Consider the following 26956-nt stretch of genomic DNA (forward strand, 5'->3'; position numbering starts at 1 on the left):
TTAAAAACAGACGATTTTATACAAACATGGTCATTCCAAACATGTTAATACACTCCAACTCATAAGTTAAAAACATTTATTTTTTATTTATTTTTATGTCTAAGTCTGTATATTAATTTCTAAATGAGTTTTTTCTTTTTCTACAATATTCTTTTGATCACCTTTCTGTAGTAACATTACACTTTGTGGGAACTGCAATATACTTTTAATCTTGTAATAGTCTTTTAAATTGAACTAAAAGAATTTTAAACAAAATTTTATTTTATAGCCCATTTTGTTATTTTGTAGCCCATTAATTATGTTTCTGTAAGTAAAATACATTTGATTAGTGAGCTGCCACTTTTCCCATGTTGGTAGCTTCAATTATTTCTCTTCCATTTGTTAAGATTATTAAAAATATATATATATATATTTATCTTTCATGGTGAATTGGATAAGTACTAATAAACACTTCTTACATTGAGAGAAAATGTTAATATATTGTAAACTTTTAAGTTCCAGAAATGTCCTTCCTCTTTTCTTATTACTTCAAGTAATTTTTAAAGGAGATATATATATATATTCCTTGCATTGGGAATATATTCTGAGTTTGGGTCTTTTAATATTTGCTTTATGTGTTTTATGAGCTGAAAGCTATAATATTTCAGAAGGGGTGGATCATATGCATTAAGCTTCACTCCTTGCATGCTTTATTTAACCTGATGTCTTGAAAGGTATTGAAAAAATGAGGGGAGCAATGTGATGTTTGCTAGGAAAATTTTAACTAAACATTGATGTAGAAACAGCAGGATGATGGGTAATGCATTTTTTCAGACATTGGAACAGTCCTAAAAGTTGTCAGCATTTCAAAGGAGAAGTGGAATATGGAAGAGGTGGTCCTGGAGGAGTTACAGATATTCAAGGTAAGACTTAGGCCAGAGTTTCAGGAGAAGAGATGGTGAAACTGAGCAGTCCTTGATACAGGACACGTTTGTCTTAATACATCATCACTTTTCCTGGAGAAGTCTTTGCAATTAGCTACTTTATTTTTTCTTTCCCTTGAGTGAAGGCAAAATGTTTTAAAAGCAACTAAGAATGGGATTCATTTTCCCCTGCAGAATATCACTGAACTTGGGACTCCAGGGACTGCCCCTCATTACTGTGTCCTCCAAGCATATGGTCAGACAGATCGCCACGGCAGATGAAAGCCTAGGGTCTCTTTTACTATCCAGATGCTTTTCTACTTTATACATTTTTTACTTTTCAATTTTTCCTCTTGAATTTGAGAAAACTGGAGGAGTGTATAAATCACATGTCCCTGCATTTCTATAAGGACATTTTTTTTAAAGTTGCATGATAGTCTTTATGCATGCTAAATTCTCCTCCACTACCAAAAGAGTTAGTAGATCTACAATTAATAGTTCTCTAGAGTTGGGGAGTGTTGTTAGACTTTACAGTAAATCTGAATTATGGCATTCTTTGTAGATCTTCAATGAAATTCAATTTAAAATTTTATTTTCTAAAAATAAAATTAGAAATAAAAATGCATTTCTTAGAAGAGCTTTTTAAAAATGTACTGCCTTAGATAACATTTTTATTGAGACTTTTTTTAAAAAATAGACTGTTTCCATGTAAATATCTATTGCCTTAAAAGAGATTAGAGCACTCTACTGTGAGGGGCTTAGGTTAATTAACATGCCAGGGTCCACAGGATCCTGTTTACATTGTGATGATAATAGTGGTCAAGAAGTTCACCATAATAAGACCTGATATCTGCTATCTCCAAAACCAATATCTTGGGTGGTTCCTAAGGGAAAAGCTGATGTCAAATATAAGTGTGAATGCAGAAACCAAATAGAAAGCTCCCACAACACATGTAGGCACATAATAGTAAGTCCACTCACTGGTGGTTGTTAATGGTCAAGAGGAATTATTTGGATTACACTAAGATTTAATAGTAAACTTGTTTTCTTAATTTATAAAAAAGTTATTGGACAGGGAACTATATCTAATCACTTGGAATAGACCAGGATGGAAAATAATATAAGAAGGGGAATTTTATATTTATATATACATATATATAACATATAACTAAATATATTTATTATTATATATATGACTGGGTTACTTTGCTGTACAGCTGAAATTGGCACAACATTGTAAATCAACTATACTTAAATAAAAATAATTTTTTAAAAAGTTATTGGATAGAACTTTCTCATTTAATGCTTTTGTTTTCATTCTTTTTAAATACTTTCTTAGATATTTATATCTGCTACTATTTATTGATGAGTAAATATTGGCCTGTGAGAAATGAAAGAATAGTAATATATATAGAGAGGTAGGTAGGTAAATAGATAATAGATGAAAAATTTTTTCCACCATTCCACCCTTTTTAGTCTGGTAGCTTTTTTTTTTTTTAATATATATATATAAACATTTTTTTTTTTTTTTGGTCTGCACCCATGGCAGGTGGAAGTTAATGGGCTAGGGATTGGATCTGTACCACAGCAGCAACCTGAGCCACAGCAGGAACATCACTGGGTCCTTAACCAGCTGAGCCGCCAGGGAACTCCTTGCATTCATGTTTTTAATTTTACATTGCATATGTAGAGGCATATTTTCTACAAGTAAAACTTATATCATGAATTCATGCACATCGAACTTGTAGTGTTTTACAAAGAATACTCCACAAGGAGCACTATAACTTTTCAGAATTCTGCTACTTGAACAAGTTTTTGAACTGCTGATCTAAGAGCAGAAAGAAGTAATAAATACTTATGGAGATGTTCTTTCAACACTAGCTTGAATTATATGGAAGCAGTTAAGATAAGCAGATTTAGAAGAGGGAGAAACCTTGGGGATAGCTGGGAACAATTTTTAATGCAGAATGTCTCTTCATAAATTTAAGTAATTTTTCTTTAATAATATTTTAAAATAACTGTTTTGATAATTTCTATTAAGGTTGAATCACTACACATGGGAAGGAAAAGGCAAACATAAAGATCTTTTTCTCTTGTTTATAGTAGAGGCTTGAATTTTTTCCAGTGATCTTTGATACAACATAGAGTAAAATGCTGGCTACTACGAAGACTGTTAGAAATTACCATTATTAACATTTAACTTTTATTTTCAGCATTCATCAATGATCTTGAACATGGAGTTGTCTTTGAAGCAGGTATTTTCTAATTTTTATGCAAAAATTATCCACAAAAGCAAAATTGCTTGAATCTTGTTTATTTTAGGGAAAATCCATTGAAATTGCAAGTTAAATTAAAAATAATGTAAAGCTTCAGATTATTTGTTTCTTTTATAACTGATTATAGGCCATTGTTTTAACCTTGCCTTAGGAGACATGGAACCCAATTTCATTAATTGAATAATACATTCTCCCCTTCCCTTGGCTCTTGAAAATTGAGCTCACTTTCCTAGTCTCATGAGGATGTTATTATGTCAAGGCTGTGGGAAATTCATGTAGATCACTCACTAGCCCTAACCACTAAAAATGATTTTTAATCAGGAGTCTAGGATTTAGACTATGGACTGTGGTGGCAAATAGCCCAATGGTCAATTTCCAACCTTCCACTTAATATCTGATTCCTGGCATCAATGTTCTCAACAGTAAAGTTAGAAAAATATCTCCTTCCTAATAACTAGGAGGCTGCCTGCAAAATTCTAGATAGAGACCTGGTACTTTCTAAGTATGAAGTAAATGGTAGCTAATAATAATAACAGTAATTTTTAACATAATGTCACTGTTCTTGGATATGATACTCAAAGTCCTAACTGAGTCACGATGTTCAGTCTTGCATTGCAATTTCTATTTGTGCCCCTAAGATTTCAGAAGGTCATGTGATAGATTATATATTCAACATCAGGGTGTTGCTAAAATTGTCTTAATCTACTATGCCTAGTATGATACAAGGATTATTAGAGAAAAGATCTAAATAGATTTCTTCTTCAGTCTTTTCATTCATTCATCAACATTTTTGTCCTTGGAGGGTATAGAAATGGATGAATGACATAGAAACTCACAGGGGAGCTGGGAGACAAAGGAGCATGCTAACAAAGTAAAGCAGTAATGAAACCATTACTGGGGAGAGAGAAAGGAGAGGAACTGGTCTGAAAGGGAGGCAGGGGAGCAGGAAGGAAGAGCCAAGAGACAGGCAGCTGGAGTTATGAAGGATGTTGCAATTAACCAGACACACAAGAAGAAGGATGGGATAGGAAAGCGTATGCCCAATAGAAAAGGAGAACGATTGAAAAGGCATGAAAAATGAAAGACTATAACTGATCCTAGTAAGTTTATGTACAGTTAGAGCAAAGAGCATACATGTGTTCAAGGGGCAAGAAGGCTAGAAATGAGCCTGGGGAAGTAAAACAGAAGAGTAGGCACATCCTTACATGCATGCCCGCCTGAGAAGTGTAACATGTTTATCCAAGACAGTGGAAACCTTTCAGGATTTTAAGTAGGGTGTCATGATAAGATTTTACTTTTAGGGAGCTCAGTCTGGTGTGGCATCAGGGAAGATGGATTGAGTTCTGGCATAGAGGTGGGGGTTGCTAGAAAGCAAGGCTGAAGCCTGTGGAAGTATCAGGATACTTACAAGTGGTCCAGGAAAGAGATGATAAGGACTGAGAGAGAGGAGGAAATAGATTAGAAAGTTCTGCAAGAGAGAACAGAGAGATAAGGTGGCTGACTGGGAGTGAAAGGAGATTCCCGGACAACTCCCAGATTTGCCTCTTGGTGACTGGGCTGGTGCATCTTGGTCAAGGTTGGGCAGGGCAAGTGGATTTGGGGGAAATCAGCACATGCTGTTGTCAAGACACCTCTGAGTCTTTTTTTTTTTTTTTTGGTGTTTGCTTTTTAAGGCTGCACTTGTGGCATATGGAAATTCTCAGGCTAGGGGTTGAATCAGAGTTGCAGCTGCCGGCCCACAGCCACACAAGCAGCATCTGCAACCTGCACCTCAGCTCACAGCAATGCCGGATCCTTAACCCACTGAGTGAGGCCAGGGATCAAACCTACATCCTAATGGATACTAATGAGATTCATAACCTGCTGAGCCACAAGAGGAACTCCAAGATACCTGAGTCTTTGTAGGGGAAGAAGATTAAGATGAGAATTGAAAAGAGGAAAACTGGCATTCAATGAAAAGGAATGAACCATCAAAGGAAACAGACTTCTTAGGCAGAAGGAAAGGGGGAGAATAGGAGAAAGGGAAGAGTGTCTTCAAGGAGGATGTAGTCTTACTTGTGTCAAATATAGTAGAGAATTATATAGTCAAACAAATACTAAATTGCATACATGTATCTAGCAGCCAGGAGGTGTTAAGGGACAGTTTAATGGGGGTTGGGTAGAAGGCAGAGCTCTATAGGTTGAGTACATGTATGTTATTTGTGCCAGTACCTATTTCTCAGATGTTTTTTCCCCTGAATTTAAAGTTTGGCATGGTCCACTAGAGTGGACCGTGAGTTATCTGAAGGCACAGACTTGGTTTATTCACTTGTATCCTCCCTCCCCCCACCCCACCACCACAGACCCTCAGATGAATACCAATAGGGAGCAGTTCATTATTTTCAGGACTCACTTTTAAAATATAATTTTATTTGCTCAGTTTGTCAGTGTGCTATAGGCTCTTATGTATGACATGGCATCCCACAAACCTCCTTAAAACTTTCTGCACAATGACACCAAATACTTTCTGTCCCACTTACAATTCATTTTCCTTCAGGAATCCATACTTCATTAGCAATTTAAATGGTTATTTAAAACCACAGGAAAGTTTTATAAACCTCTTTTTGGTCATCTCATATGTAAGAAGCCATGGCAGGAGAAGACCATCAGTGATGCCCAAAGCATCTGTGCTTGATATAATCTACCCACGTGTATTTTCAACTATTGAGAAAGATTTTGACATCTTAATTCCCCAGTCTAGCAGCTGGTGTTTGACCTTCTTAAATTACTGCCAAGGTTATTCTAGCACTATAGAATGCTGTCCAATTCAGTATCAACATCTTCAAACCACCATCCAGCCAGGGGAAGAAGTGATTGACTTATCTTGCTCTTCCTTATGTTTCTGTACATGTGTTTATAATGAGCAGGGCACCCAAGGAGACAGATTTAGATCCGTGATGTGTTATTCAAGAAAGGGAAGTTCTTTAGACTAGTCTGAAAGATGCTTCTAATGCATTTGTTTTGCCTGATTTGCAGCAACAATTGTACATTGGTTCCCGAGATGGATTGGTTCAGCTCTCCTTGCACAGATGTGACACTTATGGGAAAGCTTGTGCAGACTGCTGTCTTGCCAGAGATCCCTACTGTGCCTGGGATGGAAATGCATGCTCTCGATATGCACCCACTTCAAAAAGGTAAGTGGGTACATTAGATTAAAATGAAGTCTTCTATTGTGTCCCATTCTATACAATGACTATCTCACAGTTACCTTGCCTTGTTTAAAGAGAAAACATATAGAAGACATGGTTTGCGGTAGGAATATTATAATCTAAATGTTTCATAGTTTTTCATAAATCGAAAGAGGATAAAATAGAATGTTCTGAAACTCAGAAATAGGGAAGTCTTACCAAACCAGGTTTGTTTGTCCACCATGCAGCAAGCCAAATGTGAAGATGCCAAAAATAAGCAGAAAACAGGCTTATTCACAAGGCAGCCAAGCAAGGAGAGGGGAGAACAAGTCTCAGATCTGCCTCCCCAAAGGCAAAGGGCTGCGGGTGTTTATGGGATAAAGCTAAGGCATGAGGAACCTAGGGAAAGGTAATTGGAGATTTTTAAAAAAAGTTGGGGTAACCCTCATTCTCTTCAGATGCAACTAAGCTGCAGGCTTCTTCATAGGATGCATACTCTGAGGGCGGAGTTTTTGCCTTCTGAAGTCAAGAGGTCACTGGACACTCTTGTGTGCCCAGATACAGGGTCTGTGGTCCTAATTAATGTTAACCAGCCAGACCTTGAACTGGACACAGCTGACTCCCAAGTTCCTAAACAACTTGGGCAAACAGCTTATTGTTACACAAGACTTGGAGGATATGCAAGTTTTTATAGCAACAATTAAAGCAAGCTTGATTATTGAAGGCAGATTACAGATTTAATGGATCTAACTGATGATTACCCCTGGTTTCAGAACTGGAATAAATTCTGGTAAATTGTTTATCAACAATCTTTTCCTTCATCTATGTCAAAAACCAAGAAAAGTTTGTTTTTTTACTACTTTACCCTTTGTCCATTTCTCTCTTCTTCCCTTCTTGTTTCAAAACATGTATATACTCATACTTACTGTTTAATAAATAATATGTAAATATATATATTTGTAAAAGTGTAATTATATACAGCCCACAACACATCCTGGTAAATCTGTATGATTTTACTTTAACTTGGTCAGTTTCTGCTACTGAGATCTAATTAAACATCAAACTATGTCCTGCTGTTTACAGTTTATTGCTTTATATAAGCCTAAAAATAATGCTCATCCGGGCCAACAATATCCAGCTAGGAATTTATTCTACACACACATGGGCAAAAGTACTACAAATTATATGGTTGATGTTCATTTCAGCACTGGTTTTCAATAGAAAAATTACTGTAAACAACCTGCTCATTAATCTGACTGATGGCAGCTGAATATATTAAAATATCATTATTTTAAAATGTGGATTATTGTAATACTAGTTTCTAAAGTATTGCTCAAAGTATACTTTCTTCTAAGTCAGCAAATTGTATATGGATTTTTTTTAATCTTTAAGTCTTAGCAAAATAAGATAACAGGTGAGCTTATGTTTGTCCTGTTAATACATATGCACTATTGTCTTTTTGAAAGTTTATTGATTTGTCAAATTGCCAATTCTGGGGTCAAAGACTGAATGTATAGTACAAAAGCAGATACTGCTTAACACAGAGACCTTTTATATTCCCTGAAATCTATAAATTAAATATTAATAGAGAGATACCATTATTTCAAGTTTAAAGTAAAAAGTCACCAACATTTGTTACAGTTTTTGACCAAGAATATACTCATCCTAGTGAGTCTTTGGGGAATGCTTTTCTTTTCTAGAAGCTGAAAAACAAGAATGTTCATTAGTTGGTAATGAACCTTCAGTTTGATGAATTGGTCTTGTTCTTGAAGAAGCCAAGATTTAAAAACATTCTTGACCTCATGTACCTTATACCATCATAATTTTTTCTTCTTGTATTTCCCAAGTCTGTATCTCTGATCTAGCAGACATGCCACTATGATGTTCTCCCTTACCTAACATAATGTCCATGTGAGCCAAAAAATGTGCATGATAGATGTATCTTCCACAGGGTTGTCATCCGGTCAGCATTCCTCTCAAGGAACACCCTGCACATCATAGGAGTTTCCTGTGACATCTGTGATCTCCGAGGTGGCACCATAAAATAGCCAAAGCAAATGAAACTGTACTCTAAGACTTGTTTAACTTAAATTTAGCAAATTTTTTCTTTTGTTTTATACTAGTCAATTATTTTCTCTTAAAAATATGTGACAGTCATGCACAAGGTCATTATTTTATTATTGTTATTTTCACTACTCTGCAAAAAACAATGTTAACTGTGTGTCAACAGTTAGAAATGACATCTAGCCGTTCATGCCATATCAGACTTGTACTTCTGTTTCAAATGATAGTTATCTCGTTGCTTAATCACATCAATAATATAATGAATCTTTGCATGATAAGGTATTTTTATATTTGTATGTACTTCCTTTCCCACTAACTAAAGCTATTTTATATTTTATTACTTTTCCAATGACTGAAAAAAAGAGGGTAAGGGTAGTTACTCCATTTGATGTATATAAAAACTGAATTGTGTTTGTATTCAAACTTGTTCTTTTGCATAATGGATCAAAAGTCAGAGAAAAAGAAAATTGAGGAAGTTAAATTCAGATCATGTTATTGCCAAAATAGAATCCAGTCTCTTAGGACTCTACCGCTAATATTTGAATTAATGTTAGAGTGATTGGAATTTGGACCTGCATTTTATTTTAGCGGTAAAACAAGCACAGTTCTTCTTCTGCCACTGATCTTCGAGTTATTTTAGACTTGTATATTCCAGATATCATGCTTGAAGTTCTAAAGAGTTGAATCCCTTTTCCATAGGCGAGCTAGACGTCAGGATGTGAAGTATGGAGACCCAATCACCCAGTGCTGGGACATAGAAGACAGTGAGTATAGGATTAACATGCGTTTCTCCCATTGAAAATTTTAAACCTGGTTTTAGTGTGTCTTTTTTCTTATATAACTTCAAACATCTATTATATAGGAAAATCTCATTTCATGTAATGCTTGTGTTCTGGAAAAGCAATAGGAGGTTTTATAAATCAGCCCCCTGTTCACGTGTATAAGTGAATAATTCTTTGTTATATTGTTATTTGTTTCATATGGCTTTTAAAATTCCTGTACCTTTCCTTCCCCCTTTTAAATGCCTTATCCATCCTTGTAAAGTCTGAAACTGCTATTAAAGATAAAGCAGAATATAGTCTAAAACACATGGACGTTAAGAGTAAACTCAAAGAGACCTGCCCAGAAAAATTTAACAACAGTGCTGACACTTATAAGAAAGAAGTTTTAGGTAGCCGGTGCATTATTTGTACTTCCTTATTAATTCATGTATCCATTCAATCAGTAGATTTTTATTAAGTGACTTCCATGTGCATGTAATTGTCCTGGGTATACTTGGAGACAAAGAGTCTCCTTAGAGAGCCTACAATTCTTTGGGGAGATGTCATAAGGCACAATTAGTGATATGAGAGTTTAGCAAACGAGAGCACCAGAGGCTGTCTTGTTCTGGGGGGAGTTCATAGAATGGAAGATCTTGAAAGTCTGAGTGTGAAAAGGGCATAGTGGAGAATTGAGAGGAGGTGTGTTGAGTGACTCTTGACAATAGAGAAAAAAAAATCTGTTAAAGTTTATATTCCAGAGTGTTATATTCCACTCTCAAGCTCTTCCTTCACATAGAAAAATATATATCCAGGCCCATGCCCTCGCATGTGCATGCACATACACATGGACACAGACACACAACTGGAGGAAGAAAAGAGCTGCTTTCCCTTCATCACAGTTATTAACCATCGCCACTGAGTAAAGAGCCCAGATTTTGTAGTCTATTACTCCTGGTCCAGCAGAGTTTTCTTAATTTAAAAACAAAACATTATTTATAATTTATAATTTCATTCTTCAGAAAAATAAGTTCTAGTCCAGAGTAATGTGTTCGTCTTCTTGTTCTCATGTGTAGGTGACTCACTGTTATGTCCGGTGTTTAACAATCATTACCGCATGCTATACTTACAGTTTTTCATACGTGCATATGAGATTTAGCAGGGATGCTTTTAGGTATTGAGGACATATTAATGAACAAAAGGGAAAACAATCTGTGTATTCATGGATCTTATATTTAAGTGTGTGTTAGGAGAGGGTGCAATAAACATAAAAACCAGTGAAATATATGCCATCTTGTAATGATAAACATTTTAGGGAGACACAGAACATCTAAGGCACTCACAAATACTTTCTCCACTCTACCATGTCCTGTTATAACCTACTGCACATTGTCTTTTCTAACCATCATCACCACTCTGCCCATTTTGGTCAAGATCACCAGCACTCCTCCTTGCCAAATCCAGTGGCCATGTTTCAGTTCCCGTTTTTACTTCCTTTCTAAGTCTCTCTTCCCTGAAATGCTTTATTCATATGACTTTCATGTGGTGATGTCCTGGAGCCAGTTCTTGTGACCCCATGACAGTTGATTGTTTATTATGTAGGAATTTTGTGAGCTTGTTTTAAACCATCGTTAGCTTGAATTTGTCATGGTGGGAGTTTTAGCACCAGGAAAGTTGGCAAGCACTGTAAATCAGGGCTTTCTGTTTTGAGAGATGGTGTTTCAACACACCTAGGCCTCATGGTACCATGTGGAAAACTTCTGTTTTTTTCTCTTACCTTTCAGGCTGCTCTTTCTGATTGTTCTTAAGTTTCCTTTTCATCTTACCATCTAAATATCCAATCTCTGTGTATTCACTCCTTGACACCACCCATTTCTATACTATCAGAAGCAATTTTACTTCCAAATTCATAGTCCAGTTCTGAACTCTTGTCTGTGTGCAAGACTTGTACGCTTCTATGCCTATTTAAGAACCTCTCATTCTCAAATTATATCTGAGAAATAAATTCTTGTTATTGTCTCCAAAACCGATTAGTTCTTCTGACTTTCCCAATATGAATAAGTAGCACCACCCCCCACTCTACTGCTTAAGTCAAAGAGCAGCTAGGAGTCATCTGTTTATGCTTCTCTTTCTTTCACATCACCAGCCTCTCAGTACGTCTGGCTCAGTGGTCACATCCGCTATTTCTTATCACTTCTGTAGATGCCATCCTAACCAGACCCACCAGACCTCTTCAGGAGCTGCTAAACTGGGCTTCCTGCTTCCATACTTGCCTCCCTTCAGCCTGGCTCTCACTCAGTAGTCAGAGTAACCTCTTTAAGGACATCAGTCAGATCATGTAATTCTCTTACCTAAAATCTTACACTAATTTCTTAGAACAATTAGTAAAAATTCCACAGCTTTGGCCATGAACTGCAAGACTCCGCTTCATTTGGTTTCTAACACCTGCTGCGATCCTCAGGTCACTGGCATGACTTTTCTGGTTGGCTTTCTCTTTTCCAAAGTATCAGGCTGGTTCCTGCCTCAGCCCTACCAGCGTTTGTCTCCTCTGTACCTGAAGAACTCTTCTCTTCCGGTATCCATGTAGCTCCACCGTCACATCATTTAATTCCACTATTAAAACGTTAATTTCTCAGAGACACCCTTCCTGACCATCCTACCTGAAATATCTTTCTCCCCTTCTACCCCTAATTATTCCCTAATCTGCTTTATTGCTTAATAGTAGTGGGTAACACAACTAGCTGCTATAGTCTTTATTTATTCATTCTCTTGATTACATTATCTCTGTCTCTAGAATATAAGTTTTTTGAGGGCAGTGAATTTGCCTGTCAGAATCACCAGTGTATTCCCTGCAGTGATAGCAATGCCATTAGGGTAGGCATGAAAGTATGTTCATATAATGCATAGGTAAAGGAAGGATGCTCAGATGGACAGCACTTGAGCTGTGCCTTCAGGAAACAGATTTTACTAAGAAGACGAAGTAATGGTTATTAAAATCAGAAAGAGCTCACATAGGTTTGGTTAACTGTGTAATGATCCCTATTTTATTTCATAGGGTTTGTATTTTTTTTCCTTTTTTTAATTGTTATATATATACATATATATATATATACATACACACATATACATATACATATATATATATATTTTTTTGTCTTTTTGCCTTTTCTAGGGCCACTCCTGTGGCATAAAGAGATTCCCAGGCTAGGAGTCTAATTGGAGCTATAGCCACTGGCCTACACCACAGCCACAGCAACGTGGGATTCAAGCTGTGTCTGCGACCTACACCACAGCTCACGGCAACGCAGGATCCTTAACCCACTGACTGAGCAAGGCCAGGGATCAAACCCGCAACCTCATGGTTCATTAACCACTAAGCCATGACGGGAACTCCCTAATTGTTATATTTTTAATAGTTATTTCCCCAATACAATTTTTTTTCTACTGTACAAGCATGGTGAACCAGCTACACATACATGTACACATCCTATTTTCCATTACACATGATAATGGAACATTATCATGCTCCATCATAACTGACTAGACATAGTTCCCAGTGCTACACAGCAGGATCCCATTGTAAATGCATTACAAAGGCAATAGTTTGTATCTATTAACCCCAAGCTCCCAATCCATCCCACTCCTTCCCCCTGCCCCTTTGGCAACCACAAATCTATTCTCCAAGTTTATGATTTTCTTTTCTGTGGAAAGGTTCATTTGTGCCCTATATTACATTCCAGATATAAGTGATATCATATGGTATTTGTCTTTGTCTTTCTGACTTACTTCACTCAGTATGAGAGTCTATAGTTCCATCCATGTTGCTACAAATGGCATTATTTCATTCTTTTTTATGGCTGAGTAGCATTCCATTGTGTATATATACCACTTCTTCCTAATCCAATCGTCAGTCGATGGACATTTGGGTTGTTTCCATGTCTTGGCTATTGTGAATAGTGCTGCAATGAACATGCGGGTGCATGTGGCTTTTTTAAGGAAAGTTTTATCCAGATGTATGCCCAAGAGTGGGATTGCTGGGTCATGTGGTAGTTCTACGTATAGTTTTCTAAGGTACCTCCATACTGTTCTCCATAGTGGTTGTACCAGCTTACATTCCCACCAACAGTGCAGGAGGGTTCCCTTTTCTCCACAACTCCTCCAGCACTTGTTATTTGTGGACCTATTATTATGATGGCCATTCTGACTGGTGTGAGGTAGTATCTTGTGGGAGTTTTGATTTGCATGTCTCTAATAATCAGGGATGTTGAGCATTCTTTCACGTGCTTGTTGACCATCTGTACATCTTTCTTGGAAAGATGTCTATTCAGGTCCTTTGTCTATTTTTCCATTGGGTTGTTGGCTTTTTTGCTGTTGAGTTGTGTAAGTTGCTTTATATTCTAGAGATTAAGCCCTTGTCAGTTGCATCATTTGAAACTATTTTCTCCCTCCCATTCCATAAGCTGTGTTTTTGTTTTCTCTTTGGTATTCTTTGCTGTGCAAAAGCTTGTCAGTTGGAGTAGGTCCCATTGGTTTATTTTTGCTTTTATTTCTGTTGCTTTGGGAGACTGACCTGAGAAAATATTCATAAGGTTGATGTCAGAGAATGTTTTGCCTATGTTCTCTTCCAGGAGTGTGATGGTGTCCTGTCTTATATTTAAGTCTTTCAGCCATTTTGAGTTTATTTCTGTGCATGGTGTGAAGGTGTGTTCTAGTTTCATTGATTTATATGTAGCTGTCCAGGTTTCCTAGCAGTGCTTGCTGAAAAGACTGTCTTTTTCCCATTTTATGTTCTTGCCTCCTTTGTCAAAGATTAATTGCCCATAAGTGTCTGGGTTTATTTCTGGGTTCTCTATTCTGTTCCATTGGTCTGTATGTCTGTTTTGGTGCCAGTACCCCACTGCCTTGATGATAGTGGCTTTGTAATACTGCCTGAAGTCTGGGAGAGTTATGCGTCCTACTTGGTTTTTGTTCCTCAGAATTGTGTTGGCAATTCTGGCTCTTTTGTGATTCCATATAAATGTTTGGATTGTTTGTTCTAGTTCTGTGAAAAATGTCATGGGTAATTGGATAGGGATTGCATTGAATCCGTAGATTGCTTTGGGTAGTATGGCCATTTTTACAGTATTAATTGTTCCAACCCAGGAGCATGGAATATCTTTCCATTTCTTTACATCTTCTTTAATTTCCTTGATTAATGTTTATATTTACCCTATAGATGAGAAGATGCTATTTCATATTGCTAAGCAGTTGTTCTAAAAATAATAGTAGTTGGGAGTTCCTATTGTGGTGCAGTGGAAACAAATCCAACTATTACCATGAGGATGTGGGTTGGATCCCTGGCCTCACTCAGTGTGTCGAGGATCCAGCGTTACTATGGCTGTGGTATAGGCTGGCAGCTGTAGCTCTGATTCAACCCCTAGCCTGGGAACTTTCATATGCCTCAGGTGCAGCCCTAAAAAAAGAAAAAAAAAAGTAGTTGACACCTGTTTGGGAACTGATTAGAACAGGAGAAGCCAGAGCTAGAGAATCAATTATGAGAATTAAAATAGAGAAGATGAGGGTACTTACAAAGTATACATTTTCAGTCATAGGAGAGAGAAGGGGTCACATTTGAACAATAGTTTTTGGTAAAGAATAAAGGAGATGACTTACAAAAGAATGAAATATTGCATCAACACGGTGGACCTAGAGATTATCATACTAAGTGAAGTTAGAAAGTGAAAGTTAAACATCATATAATATCACTTACATGTGGACTCTCAAAAAGGATTCAAATGAGTTCATTTGCAGAACAGAAAGAGACTCACACAGACCTCGAGGACAGACTTATGGTCACCAAAGGAGACAGGTGTTTGGGGGAGGGATGGACTAGGGATTTGGGACTGGCATACATACACTGAGGTATATGGAATGGATGGCCAGTGGGGACCTGCTTTATAGCACAGGGAACTCTACCCAATATTCTGTGATAATCTATATGGGAAAGGAATCTGATAGAGAATGGATGTGTGTACATGTGTAACTGACTCACTTTGTTGTATAGCAGAAAGTATAACAACATTGTAAATCTACTATACTTCAATAAAATTTTAAAAAATGAAAAAAAAATAAAGTGAGAATTTTCAGGGTCATCAGACCATATAACCCTGATGATATCTCGTGATAAACATTTAAGCATGTGTGTTCTGGAAAAATGGAATAAAATTTGAATGTTATCAGGAAAAAATGAAAACATTAAAAAAAGAAATGACTTACTTATAATCCACCATAAATATGTGTTGCATTGACTCGGTATGTAATCAAGTCTTGGATAATTGGCAAATATTCTCTTCCTTTCTCCCTTTCTTTGTTCATTAATTGTTGTATACTGTGATACTCCATGATTATTAATGATATAAAATCAGTAATTCATGTAGATGAACCACAGTTTAACAATGTTAAACACATATAGTCTTGCTGCAGTGACTTCAGTGACATGTCAAATGTTTATTATGAAGAAATATTTTAGATATTTCTCCATGAAAAATAGTTTTGCCTGCAATCTGGATGGTTAAAATATTATCTTTAAAATTAATGAGAAGATATTCTGCTCTTTAAAAATATTATTGATATCAGTCTTATAAAATCATTACTGGATATAACTTTTGCATATTTAAAAATAGTAATAGAACATTGTATATATGTATGTATCCTATACACATACATAGATATTTAAAAATGGAAAAATTTAATCTCAGAGATAAAACAAACATTATTGGAAGCAACGGTCAGTTAATTTCCAGACAAACTAATGTGATGACTTTGTGTCAAAAGGTCACTACTTTCTACTGTTTCTACAGATTTGAAGATAGATTTCATACAGTTGGCTCACTATTTCACCTTTCCAGTTGATTTCACTAGTTTATCTTAGGCTAAATGAACCAATTCTGTGGTTGAATCTGTCTAATTAAGTTTCTCCTGAGCCCTTGCCCCATCACCTAACAGTCCAGCTGCATCCACCTTGCTTTGTTCATGAACTCCCTTTGCTCAGGAAAATGGTACCTGTTACTATGCAATGATGCATGTCTTTCTCTTCCATGATCCGCGCTGGATCTTTCTGTGCATTAGGAATTTATTAACTGTGAAAATTGTAGCTATAATCTGTTGAATTGGCAGAGACAGTGGATGGATTACAGATTTCAAGTGGAATCCACACATTTTGAAGATTAGGTGAGGTTAATTCATAATGGGGTCAGCATGCTTGACTTAATCATTGCTGGTAAGACATAAATAAGTTCAAAAGAAGTTACTTGAAAAAAGGCCTAACTATTCAATGTATATGCATCCATGCCATTTCTGCTGATAATTTTGTGTGTTTAGATTTAGGATTCACTTAGGTCCCTTAAGCCTTATTCTGGTTTATGCCTTAAATTCTAAGCAGGCCCATCTGCAGAATTGAGACATCTGAATATATGATGAAAAAGTGCATGTTTGGGCCAGACTGAGAAGCTGTCATTTTTTATTTGATCAAATTTTAGCTACAGATCTTAGATCACACATGGGACACAGCCTTTGGCTACTCTGGATGGAATGTATTTCAGATGGTGCAGTTGATTTATGAGAGTAAGGTGTCTGAGACACTGATCCTTTAGCCTCCCATAACTATCTTACGGCAAATGCATATTGGGCTAAAATATCCTCTTTGAATAAAAGAGAACACTTTGGAGGTAGAGAATACAGATAAGTTCCTGATTCTGAGTATTAGATCATCTAACTTAATAGCATCGTCATAGAATTTCATCACGAATGGAGCACACCACACTACTTTTCTGACATCTTATGTTATGTGGTCAGCTCTGTGGACTAGTTCATAATAGAATTTCTCTTTAAAGGTGAAATAAATTTCTCTTCCAGTTCTATATACAAAATTAGTTATATTTTATACAGATTAAAAGTCAATAAAGCACTAAAAGATGTTAAAATTCATTCAGTTCAGCTCAGAGAGGCTCAATGTTTAGAGTTAGATGTTGTGAATTCTTATTTAGAAAAATAAGTTGCAAAATGTTGCTATGTTGATGAAAGAGTAAAAATTGCCATGCAGGGATAGAGTTTTAAAAATCTATCTATTAGATAATATTTGATTCTCAGGTAACAATATTAAAACATGAATTTCCTTTCTTTTTAATAATGTATATGAATCTTTTCCCCTTGGCATCTGTTCTAAATCAGCCTATTTTCCCATTGCTTTTAAAATCAGGTCAAGGTTAATCTCCTATTCCATGTTTGCTTTCCAGGCATTAGTCATGAAGCTGCTGATGAAAAGGTGATTTTTGGCATTGAATTTAATTCAACCTTTCTGGAATGTATTCCTAAATCTCAACAAGCATCTATTAAGTGGTATCTCCAGCGATCAGGAGATGAACATCGAGAGGAGGTAAGTTATAGTCATGAAAGGATACTTGAGATAAATAGCGGAAAACTTAAATCAAGGTTAGGTTGTGAGAGATGTTCAACTTTTAGTGCCACATGGTGCTCTTAACATTACTTGATAACAAGGAAATAAAATTGTTTTGTTTTATTGAATTATAGTTGATTTACGTTGTAATAATTTATGCTGTACAGCAAAGTGATTCAGTTATACATATACACATTTCCATTTTTTCAGATTCTTTTCCCATGTAGGTTATTACAGAATATTGAGTAGAGTTCCCTGTGCTACACAATAGATCTTCATTGACCATTCATTCTATAAACAATAGTGTGCATATGCCAATCCCAAACCCCTAGTCCATCCCTCCCCTTCCTCAGGAAAATAAAATTTATGCTCTCTAGTACCCAAGGTAACAATCAATGCCTTTGAGATAAGAATAGTTCAGTTTAATGCAAATGCATTAATGAAATGCATTTAAAAAGTAAAAATTAAAGTACCTTTAAAAGTAGATTGACTTTTAAAAATTTACATGGTTCTTTTTCAACTTTTTATTTTTCATAGATGGTCTCTATTTTAAAATAATTTTCTGATCAAAAACAAAACTTTCTGCCCACAGTAGCACAGTGACTAAATTCTAACTCACATTGTGTTCAATTTAGATTCTAAAATGAAACATGAAGTTTGTACCAAAATGAAAATATCTGTATTATATTCTATGAATGAATGGGAGCAGTATCTGGACATGTGTGTCCATGTGTGTCGATTCACTCTTGTATATTAAAATCAAATCAGCAGGATGCTCTACTCATCTTTTTTTTCTGTTCAGTTTTTCTAACACATACATGTGATTAAAACATATCACAGAGATTTTTTTTGAGGTAGATAGGTTATACATGTAACTGAATTTAATAAGGTGAGTTGGGGTAGTCTATGAAAGCCTGTATCAATATTAATGTGGATGTCAGGAAACAAAGGTTAAAAAGGACAGAACTTTTATATTTCTATTCTAATGCCTGTGAGTAAACAGTGATACTCAATCTAGAGCTCTAAAAGTCCCCGTATTAAACTAGGATCACTGTAATGGTAATGGAATGAACACAGGGTCAGGATTAGATGGGCTGAGTAATGATTCTTTGATGATCTCACTAAAGTCCTGTGGGCCAGAATTTTCTAAGGTGACTAAAATAAATGCAGAAGTAACTGTCAAAATAAAATGAGAAAACATATGAGAATGTGAATTTCAAAGCAATGCATTACAGGTGTGAAATATGCATACAGAATTGCTGACACTATCTGGGAGGATGTGTGACATAAGGAATAGCTCTGATCATGTGTTCACCTTGACTACTGAGGGTTCATGAGCTGGTTCTGACTTTTCTAACACTCAATTTCTTGGTCATATAAGTAGGTGGACCAAAAGTTCTCCAAAAATCAGCCTCCTTGTTAAGTCTATAAACATTTAAATAGCATATGTACTCAGTCAAACATTACCATGAAATAGTATTTCTCAACTTCGGGCAGTTTTGCTCCCAGAGTTCCACATTGAGCAGTACCTGGAGACATTTTCAGTTATCACAACTGGATGGGTGGAGGAGCCTACTGGCATCTAGTGGGTAGAGGACAGGGGTAAGGCTAACCATCGTGGAATACACAGTCCCTCATGATAAATAATTATCTTCCCCATCCAAGTGTCAGTCGTGCTGCAGTTGAAAAACCTTGGAGTCAGAGAACCAAATTTTAGGCTAAGTAATTAATTAAACATATGTTCCACCATTATATTGACAAGTTACTTTCATTCTCTTTATCTCAGAATAACTTCTCTATCAAAATGTTGACCCTATGCATATTTAATACTAAGGGAATAACTTCATTCTTCATGTCAGATTGCTCCAATAAAGTCTGATTCTTCAATTACTGACATCCATAAATGCTAAGAATATAGCATATTTGTATTCACAATAGATGCTTAAGGGTCTTATTTTTTTTTTACCAATATATATCAAAGTTTTATCTGACAGGGAAGTGATTTAATCTCAGAATTTATCATTTATCCCTCAAATATTGGAGGGATAATATCTGGATTTTTTTAACATGTAGATTAGTTACACTGGAATATTTTACTTTTTAATATACCAAGCCAGTATTTTTAATTTTAGAGTTAATAAAGTTTGAGAATATCTTTTCAGTTAAATATAATTTTTAATAACGATTTTTTCCTCCATGACAAAAAAAAATCTGACAGTTGAAAAATATAGAACTTGGCTTGGGGTACTCTCCCAGTTATAGATATGTACATTTGCCTATGCAGGTTTGCATTCACATCTTTCATGTTTCCTGAAAATGCTATGCATGACTTTAATGTACCTTTTAACAGTATGTCATGCAGGCATTAGTGGTACCACGCTCCATGAATTTCAATGGAGCAGAAATAGTGTATTTATTGAATTATACTTTAAAAATATTTTAGCTGTAATGTTTCTACTGGTATTTTCATCTGTCTTTGTAAATAGGTAGTTAAACATTTGTCCACGATATGCAGTACTGCTTCCTGAGCTGAGGAAAGGGGCAAAATCCAGACTAGATTTGAAGCATTTTTCCCAGCAGGATACCCTCTGCTCTTTACTAAGAAGATCACAGTTTGAAATCTTTCCTCCATTCAAAAAAAAAAAAAAAATGCTGGAGGGAAGGCCCAGGATCTCCTGTGGCATAAGGCTGTCACCAGGTTATTCTCTGCCAGGAGGAGAGCATTTCCTTGCTGAGTTGTTTCACAGTTGGGTGCTGTTGAGGAGGTCATGAATCAGTTATCTGTTGACTTTCTTATAAAGTTGTTCTTAATATTGATGATGTTTATGCTGTAACTAGCCAAGTCGATCAACAGTCCTCAAGCTTCTGTTGAACTTTTGAGATCTGAATAAAAGGCAATACCTTTTTCTGTTTTCTGTGGATTTTAAACTGTTTTAAAAACATCTTCAAACATTTGCATTTTGTATCTGTAGGTCTTGTTTTATTTTTCTTGCTTTTATTCTAAAAGCAATATAAATGGTTTTGAAAATACAGTAACACATAAAAAACTATAAGGCCACTAAGTATAGATAAGCACAAATACTATTTTGATGTCTAGTTCAGCTTTTTTCCTCCCACTAACTGTTACACTATGAGTATTTCCTCTATCATTCAACTTTAATACCATGTTTTCCTGTTCCACACTTCTGCCATCCTGATTCCACAGTCATCCAAAGATGCTCCATGTTTTATTTCATGTTCATGAAACCTCTTAAAATATTAGTCGGTTGCACTATATCTAAATCTTTTTCTGCTTGTCTGTTTCTCTTAGAACAAATTTTTAAGTGAGTTTTTTTTTTTCCTTTTCTAGGACCACACCCATGGCATATGAAAATGCTCAGGCTAGGGGTCAAATAGAAGCCTCAGTTGCCAGCCTATGCCACAGCCACAGCAATGCCAGATCTGAGCCACATCTGTGACCTACATCACAGCTCATGGCAATGCCAAATCCTTAACCCACTAAGCGAGGCCAGGGATCAAACCCACATCCTCATGGATACTAGTCAAGTTTGTTTTCACTGAGCTGCAATGGGAACTCCAAGATAAGTGAGTTAAAGGCTTTAGTTATATTACAGCTTTGGATAAACAACTACATATTGCTAATTTCCCAACAAAATCACTGTATTGGTTAAATTCTTCCTGTATTTTGCTCACTTTATGTCGATATATTCATTTAAAAATTATTTTAAGATGCCCCTTATATATTATAGATATTAACATTTTAATGTGATGTATAAGTAATTTTTATTATGTCATATCTAAAAAATTTTGTATGTTTTTTCTTTTTGCATGTTTCTAACTTAAGTTTTATGTATTATAGAGATAAATCTATAGGTTTATATCTGTATTATTTCTCAATTTTTATGCTTATAAATTCCTTCCCCAAAGAAACAGCAAATACACACACACACACACACACACACACACGTAATTTTATGGGATTTTTTGCCTTTTCTAGGGCTGCACCCATGGCATATGTAAGTTCCCAGGCTACGGATCTAATCAGAGCTGTAGCTGCCAGCCTATGCCGCAGCCACAACTATGCGAGATCCAATCCATGTCTGCAACCTACACCACAGCTCACGGCAACGCCGGATCCTTAACCCATTGAGCGAAGCCAGGGATTGAACTCGCAACCTCATGGTTCCTAGTCGGATTCGAGCTAGTACAGGAAAACTCTGTAATTTTATTATTTTAATATCACAGTTTACATTTTGTATTTACATTTATTCAAAGATACTAAATTAACCTGGGAGCGATTTATGTATTAATTTGATTTTTTTCTTTTAAATAATGTGCTAGTTGCCTCAGCATTAATTTAGAATAACTCTTCTTCTATGGTTGTTGAAAAAGGGAGATATTCTTGAGGCCCTAGTCATTTCCAAGACACATACAATTCTTTAGCTGTGAAAGAACTTACAGGTGAATGATCTGCAAAGGAATTACCATTAAGCTGCTATTATCAGAGAATGAAGTCTCTGACCTTTACCTGATGCTTTGTACCTAACTGTCCTTTCTCCCTTTTCATATTTCTCTTCTCTTTTTTAAATGAATTGCCCTGCAGTGTAGATCTACATTTAATAATGCCATATATATTACCTTGTTCATATTAGGCAAATAGATAGTTGACCCAAGTTCAAGCATGGTTTTGATTTGTAAGGCTGAGCAGTTTTTACTCATCACTTCTAGAGTAGAGAAAATTCCATGTGTTTAAATCATTGGCCAGAGATTACATTATCTCTTTGTAGAGGAGCTGAATTTTCTAAATTGACTATGCTGACATTTCACTGTTGAGATACAGTTTGCATAATGCATCCTATTCCAGCATGGAATGATAGCATTACAGAAAATGAGAATGTAAAGGAGGCAAATGTTAATCAACCACTTAATTTCTAGGTCACAGATTTCTATCTCTAGATTGCAAATGTATTTTATTAGAGATAGAATTCTATTACAGGCATATTTTTGAAATTTTAGGAAGAAAAGACTCACTTAAATGATCTAATACACACTGGATAAATCCAGAAAGAAATTCATTAAAACAAGCTTTATATCTGTAGGTCAAAACAAAAAAACAAACAAAAAGAAAAAAAAAAAGCATTTCACCAAAGAAAGGGAAGATGAAGGACCATGATGAAGTAAGGAAATGCCAGGTGTTTTATGACACCCTCAGGCCTGTAGGGACAGAGGTAGACTGGAAAGGAGGGGAGGGGGCCAGACTTCAGAGTAATGCAACATAAACAGGACACACACACACACACACAACCCCTTAAAATAATGACAAAGTGTTGCAGGATATGTGTGAAATCACAAAGTCATCATTCTTTCCTGTCAGAAGCTTAAAAAGAACAATAAAAAATAGTGAGTCAGAGCTTTGACAATCTTTAAAAGTCACATTAAATGCAGTTTAATCATTAGGCAGAATATCAGCTATGAAAGAAAATCCAGAGATGAACTAGAACTGAAGTCACCCTCCTTTGATCATCATGCTAATAACCACAGGCCATTTTCCATTAAAGAATTACCGAAATAGAGGCTTCAGAGCATCACCTTTCCAGCAACATGGCGGTAGTCTATGATGTTGCTAATAATACTTCACACGTTAACCTTCAAAGAGTTTTACTTTTAACCTCCCCAATATACCATATGCCATGTCACCAACTTGATAAATGGGAAACCAATCAGGGAAAATGAATGAGTAGTCAGTCATAGGAAGCAGAGCAGATACAGACCAGAACATAGGCTGTGGAGTCAGAATTTCATTATCTAAGATATATTTAAACAATTCCTATAATAAAATTACTTAGAGGAAAAATATAGTGTGTGTGAAATTTGAGATTGCTATTTCTGTTTAAGACTACTCCTTTATAGGTCTACCAATTTAAATTCGCTTTTCTTTTAGTTAGATTCCTATAGTTTCTGAGAATGTAAGTTAATTCAACATTAGTTTGTATTACAGTGGCATTTTAAAATGGCCAGGTCTTTAAAATAAATCCATTAGGAAAAAAATACTACACACCCAACTCACCAAATGGGCAAAGTAAGGGAAACAAACAAACAAAACCCTGATGGTGTGCATTGTAGAGCAAAGGCAGGGCTGGAGACCATTCAGGCTCATTAACCAGGGATCTGAGCTGTGACCTTCCTTTGGCCTCGCGTGGTACCCCGCCAGCTGCACTTCTCTGACACAGAGGGTGGTTGGCCATATACTTGTTAGCGAACTGGGCTGATAGCCAGAGATGTTTCTTTTCCTTTTCTCATATTTCCAGAATTGGAGGGATTTTTCCTACATATTTTTCACATAAAGATGCAAAGTATAGTCCACCCACTGTGAATAAATTTAATTTAGCCGTCTTTATGCCTCCTTGATTTCCATCAACTCAAAGTCTACAATACAGGGGCAGATGTGTAAACTGGGAAATCTTCCAGACTTCTTTGTTGTTGTTGTTATTCTACTTAATGCTGAGCCACTCAACAATACTCCAAATTAAACAGGGCTCTTTTGTGGGTAAACATGCCTCTAGTTTATTGAAGATAAGTTCACTTTCACACCAGACTGGGGGCCAGGCAAGCTTAAATGTTTGAATTGTCTTTTAGCACTGTTGCTTCAAAGGGCAAAGAGCATCACATTTCAGGGGAGGTTCTTTTTGTTCATTGAGCTTTCTCACACTTGAAATCACATTACCATGTTACAGTAGATGGAGGAATGGCAAATATGTCCACAAGTGACATAGTCTAAAGGATCATATATACACACAGTATCAAAATTCAATCCATAGTAAAAAGAGAAATTCAGCTTTAAATGTTGCTAACCTTCTGAATGTATGGTCCTACTCAATTACAGCTCTAACATCCAAAAGGATGTATCCTCCATGCCTTTCCACTTGACTTTTAACAAGTCACCATGTACAGTTTCCATCTGCTGCTCAGATTATTTGGTGATATCTAGGAAACAGTAAATTCCTTTTGGAATCATTGTTTATTCTACATTGTAGGAAGAAGGATGCACTGAAGCTATTTTTCTACAGTGACTGTCAATGTCACATTCTGGCTCTGAAATTTAGATACAAATTGGTGTTCTTAGGACAACAATTAATATTGGAAATCTCTGTTTCTGTGTCAGTTGATAGTTTCCAGGTTTACTTCATTAATTTTCATAGCTTTTTATTCCTCTGTATAGATGGAGAGAAAAACTATATTCCGAAGGTTCAGAAAGATATAATAACATGCAAACACATTTTCAGAGGCAATTACTTTGGTGGAATTTTTTCACTTTCTTCGACTATAGCTGACAATAGTATGCTTAATGACAGACAAGGAATATATCTTTTAGGTTTATCTAAGTAAAACTATATCGCCTCTTTGCATTTTCTCATAGCCCTCTCTGTTTCTCATTTATTACCTGCATTTTTCCAATTCTGCAGTTGAAACCCGATGAAAGGATCATCAAAACAGAATATGGGCTACTGATTCGAAGTTTGCAGAAGAAGGATTCTGGGATGTATTACTGCAAAGCACAGGAGCACACTTTTATCCACACCGTAGTGAAGCTGACTTTGAATGTCATTGAGAATGAACAGATGGAAAATACCCAGAGGGCAGAGCATGAGGAGGGGAGGGTCAAGGATCTGTTGGCTGAGTCACGGTTGAGATACAAAGACTACATCCAAATCCTTAGCAGCCCCAACTTCAGCCTCGACCAGTACTGCGAACAGATGTGGCACAGGGAGAAAAGGAGACAGCGAAACAAGGGCGGCCCAAAGTGGAAGCACATGCAGGAAATGAAGAAGAAAAGAAATCGAAGACATCACAGAGACCTGGATGAACTTCCTAGTGCTGTGGCCACGTAGTTTTCTATTTAATTTAAAGAAAAGAATCCTTTACCTGCAGAAACACTGTCTTCTGTTTTGTTCATCCTCATTCTAACTCATAAGAGCTTTCCATGGAGTTTTGCTAAAGCACAAGAACAGTAATCTGAATAAGACTATCTATAGTGGATGTGGCATGGTAGGGGCAAATCTTTCATCTGGACCAGTTTTATAAGAACTAAACTTATACCTGCAGAGAATCAGAATTATCCTCAAAAGAGAGGCTTTCCATGTGTAAATTTTTTATGATCTGGGTTTTTGAGTTTATTTTGTCATGTAAATAATTGAGCTAAGAAAGCATCAAATTGGATATTATACTAAGGTGCTTTATTTCCCTGGCATGGCCTTGGAACATATCATTTACCATGCAGTTGTGCTATATGTTCTTATGAACAAATATATCATTCCACTAAAGAACTGGCTACCTAGTGGTAGGGATGGGAGGGAAGACATAACATACAGCTCACATTACCAACAGGAAGCTTCCCAATGAGCCTTTTGCTCTTGGTGCATGGTTTAGGAATTTAGAGAGGTGCATTATTTCTTTCAGACCCCAGGGGTTACATTTAGTACCCTGCAGCATTGATTTACTGAAGGGCATAAATGCTCCTCCCAGGATTCCTCATGACTTGTCATGAGTAACAGGTTCACAGAAGTTGGTGCTCAGTTATATGTCTTTAGAATGAATATGTGCTGAGCTCTATAGGGACACAATGCTTAATAAATATTTTACTAGGATATGGGAAAATGTTTTAATAAAATAAGGGAAACATCATGATGTATACTGCATCCTAATGCAGATGGGATTTGTTAAGAAACAGAAAGCCAGTCATAAATTCTGGCTTTGGAGAGAACTCATATCCCCATAAAAAGGAAGAACAATCAGAAATACAGTGGGTGAAATGTAATGTAGCTTTATTCACTGGAGTATAAATAGCTGCCAATTTGTAATCCATCTGTTTAAAAACTCAAGATTATAACAAACTACTACTAAAGTCTGAGGAAAAATAAATTTTCTAAAGGATCATGGGAAGAATGAATATAAATTTATTTGCAACCAATGGGATTTCCGTATGTAATTTCTTTTTTTTCTAAAAATTCATCACATTCAATAAATTATTTCTGTTTACTGCCTTTATTCTTTCCTGAATATTGGATTATTAGATTTTACTTGAGTGAATAGTAAAATACCATATATAGAGAGGGATAGATTAGGTAGACAACAGTGGTGGGGAGCGGGAATACTATATATTTGTTAAATAACAGAACAAATGCAAAAATTTTGACAACGGAAAGGGTTAAATTAACTCTTTGACATCTTTTCTTTACACAGTCTTTTTGCATTTCTGAGATTATATGCTCTAATTCAAGTAGCATTATTTTAGTAATTTAATAATAAATAAGTCTACTGCATGTAAAGAAAACAAACTCACAATAACATTTTTTTC

General features: G+C 36.0%; 1 protein-coding gene across 1 annotated transcript in view; it reads left to right on the forward strand.

Annotated features, from left to right (window-relative positions):
* The window catches only part of SEMA3D (semaphorin 3D), a 202849-nt gene extending 177323 nt beyond the window's left edge, over positions 1-25526 (forward strand). The window contains exons 14-19 of the mRNA XM_047753452.1: positions 814-902; positions 3116-3157; positions 6194-6351; positions 9109-9173; positions 17441-17580; positions 25065-25526. Coding sequence (XP_047609408.1) covers positions 814-902; positions 3116-3157; positions 6194-6351; positions 9109-9173; positions 17441-17580; positions 25065-25490 — 920 coding nt within the window. The 3' untranslated portion in view covers positions 25491-25526. The remainder of the gene's footprint in view (positions 1-813; positions 903-3115; positions 3158-6193; positions 6352-9108; positions 9174-17440; positions 17581-25064) is intronic.
* The last annotated feature ends 1430 nt before the right edge of the window (positions 25527-26956 follow it).

The sequence above is a fragment of the Phacochoerus africanus genome, chromosome 11 (assembly GCF_016906955.1).
Source record: "Phacochoerus africanus isolate WHEZ1 chromosome 11, ROS_Pafr_v1, whole genome shotgun sequence".
In the NCBI taxonomy this organism is placed as follows: Eukaryota; Metazoa; Chordata; class Mammalia; order Artiodactyla; family Suidae; genus Phacochoerus; species Phacochoerus africanus.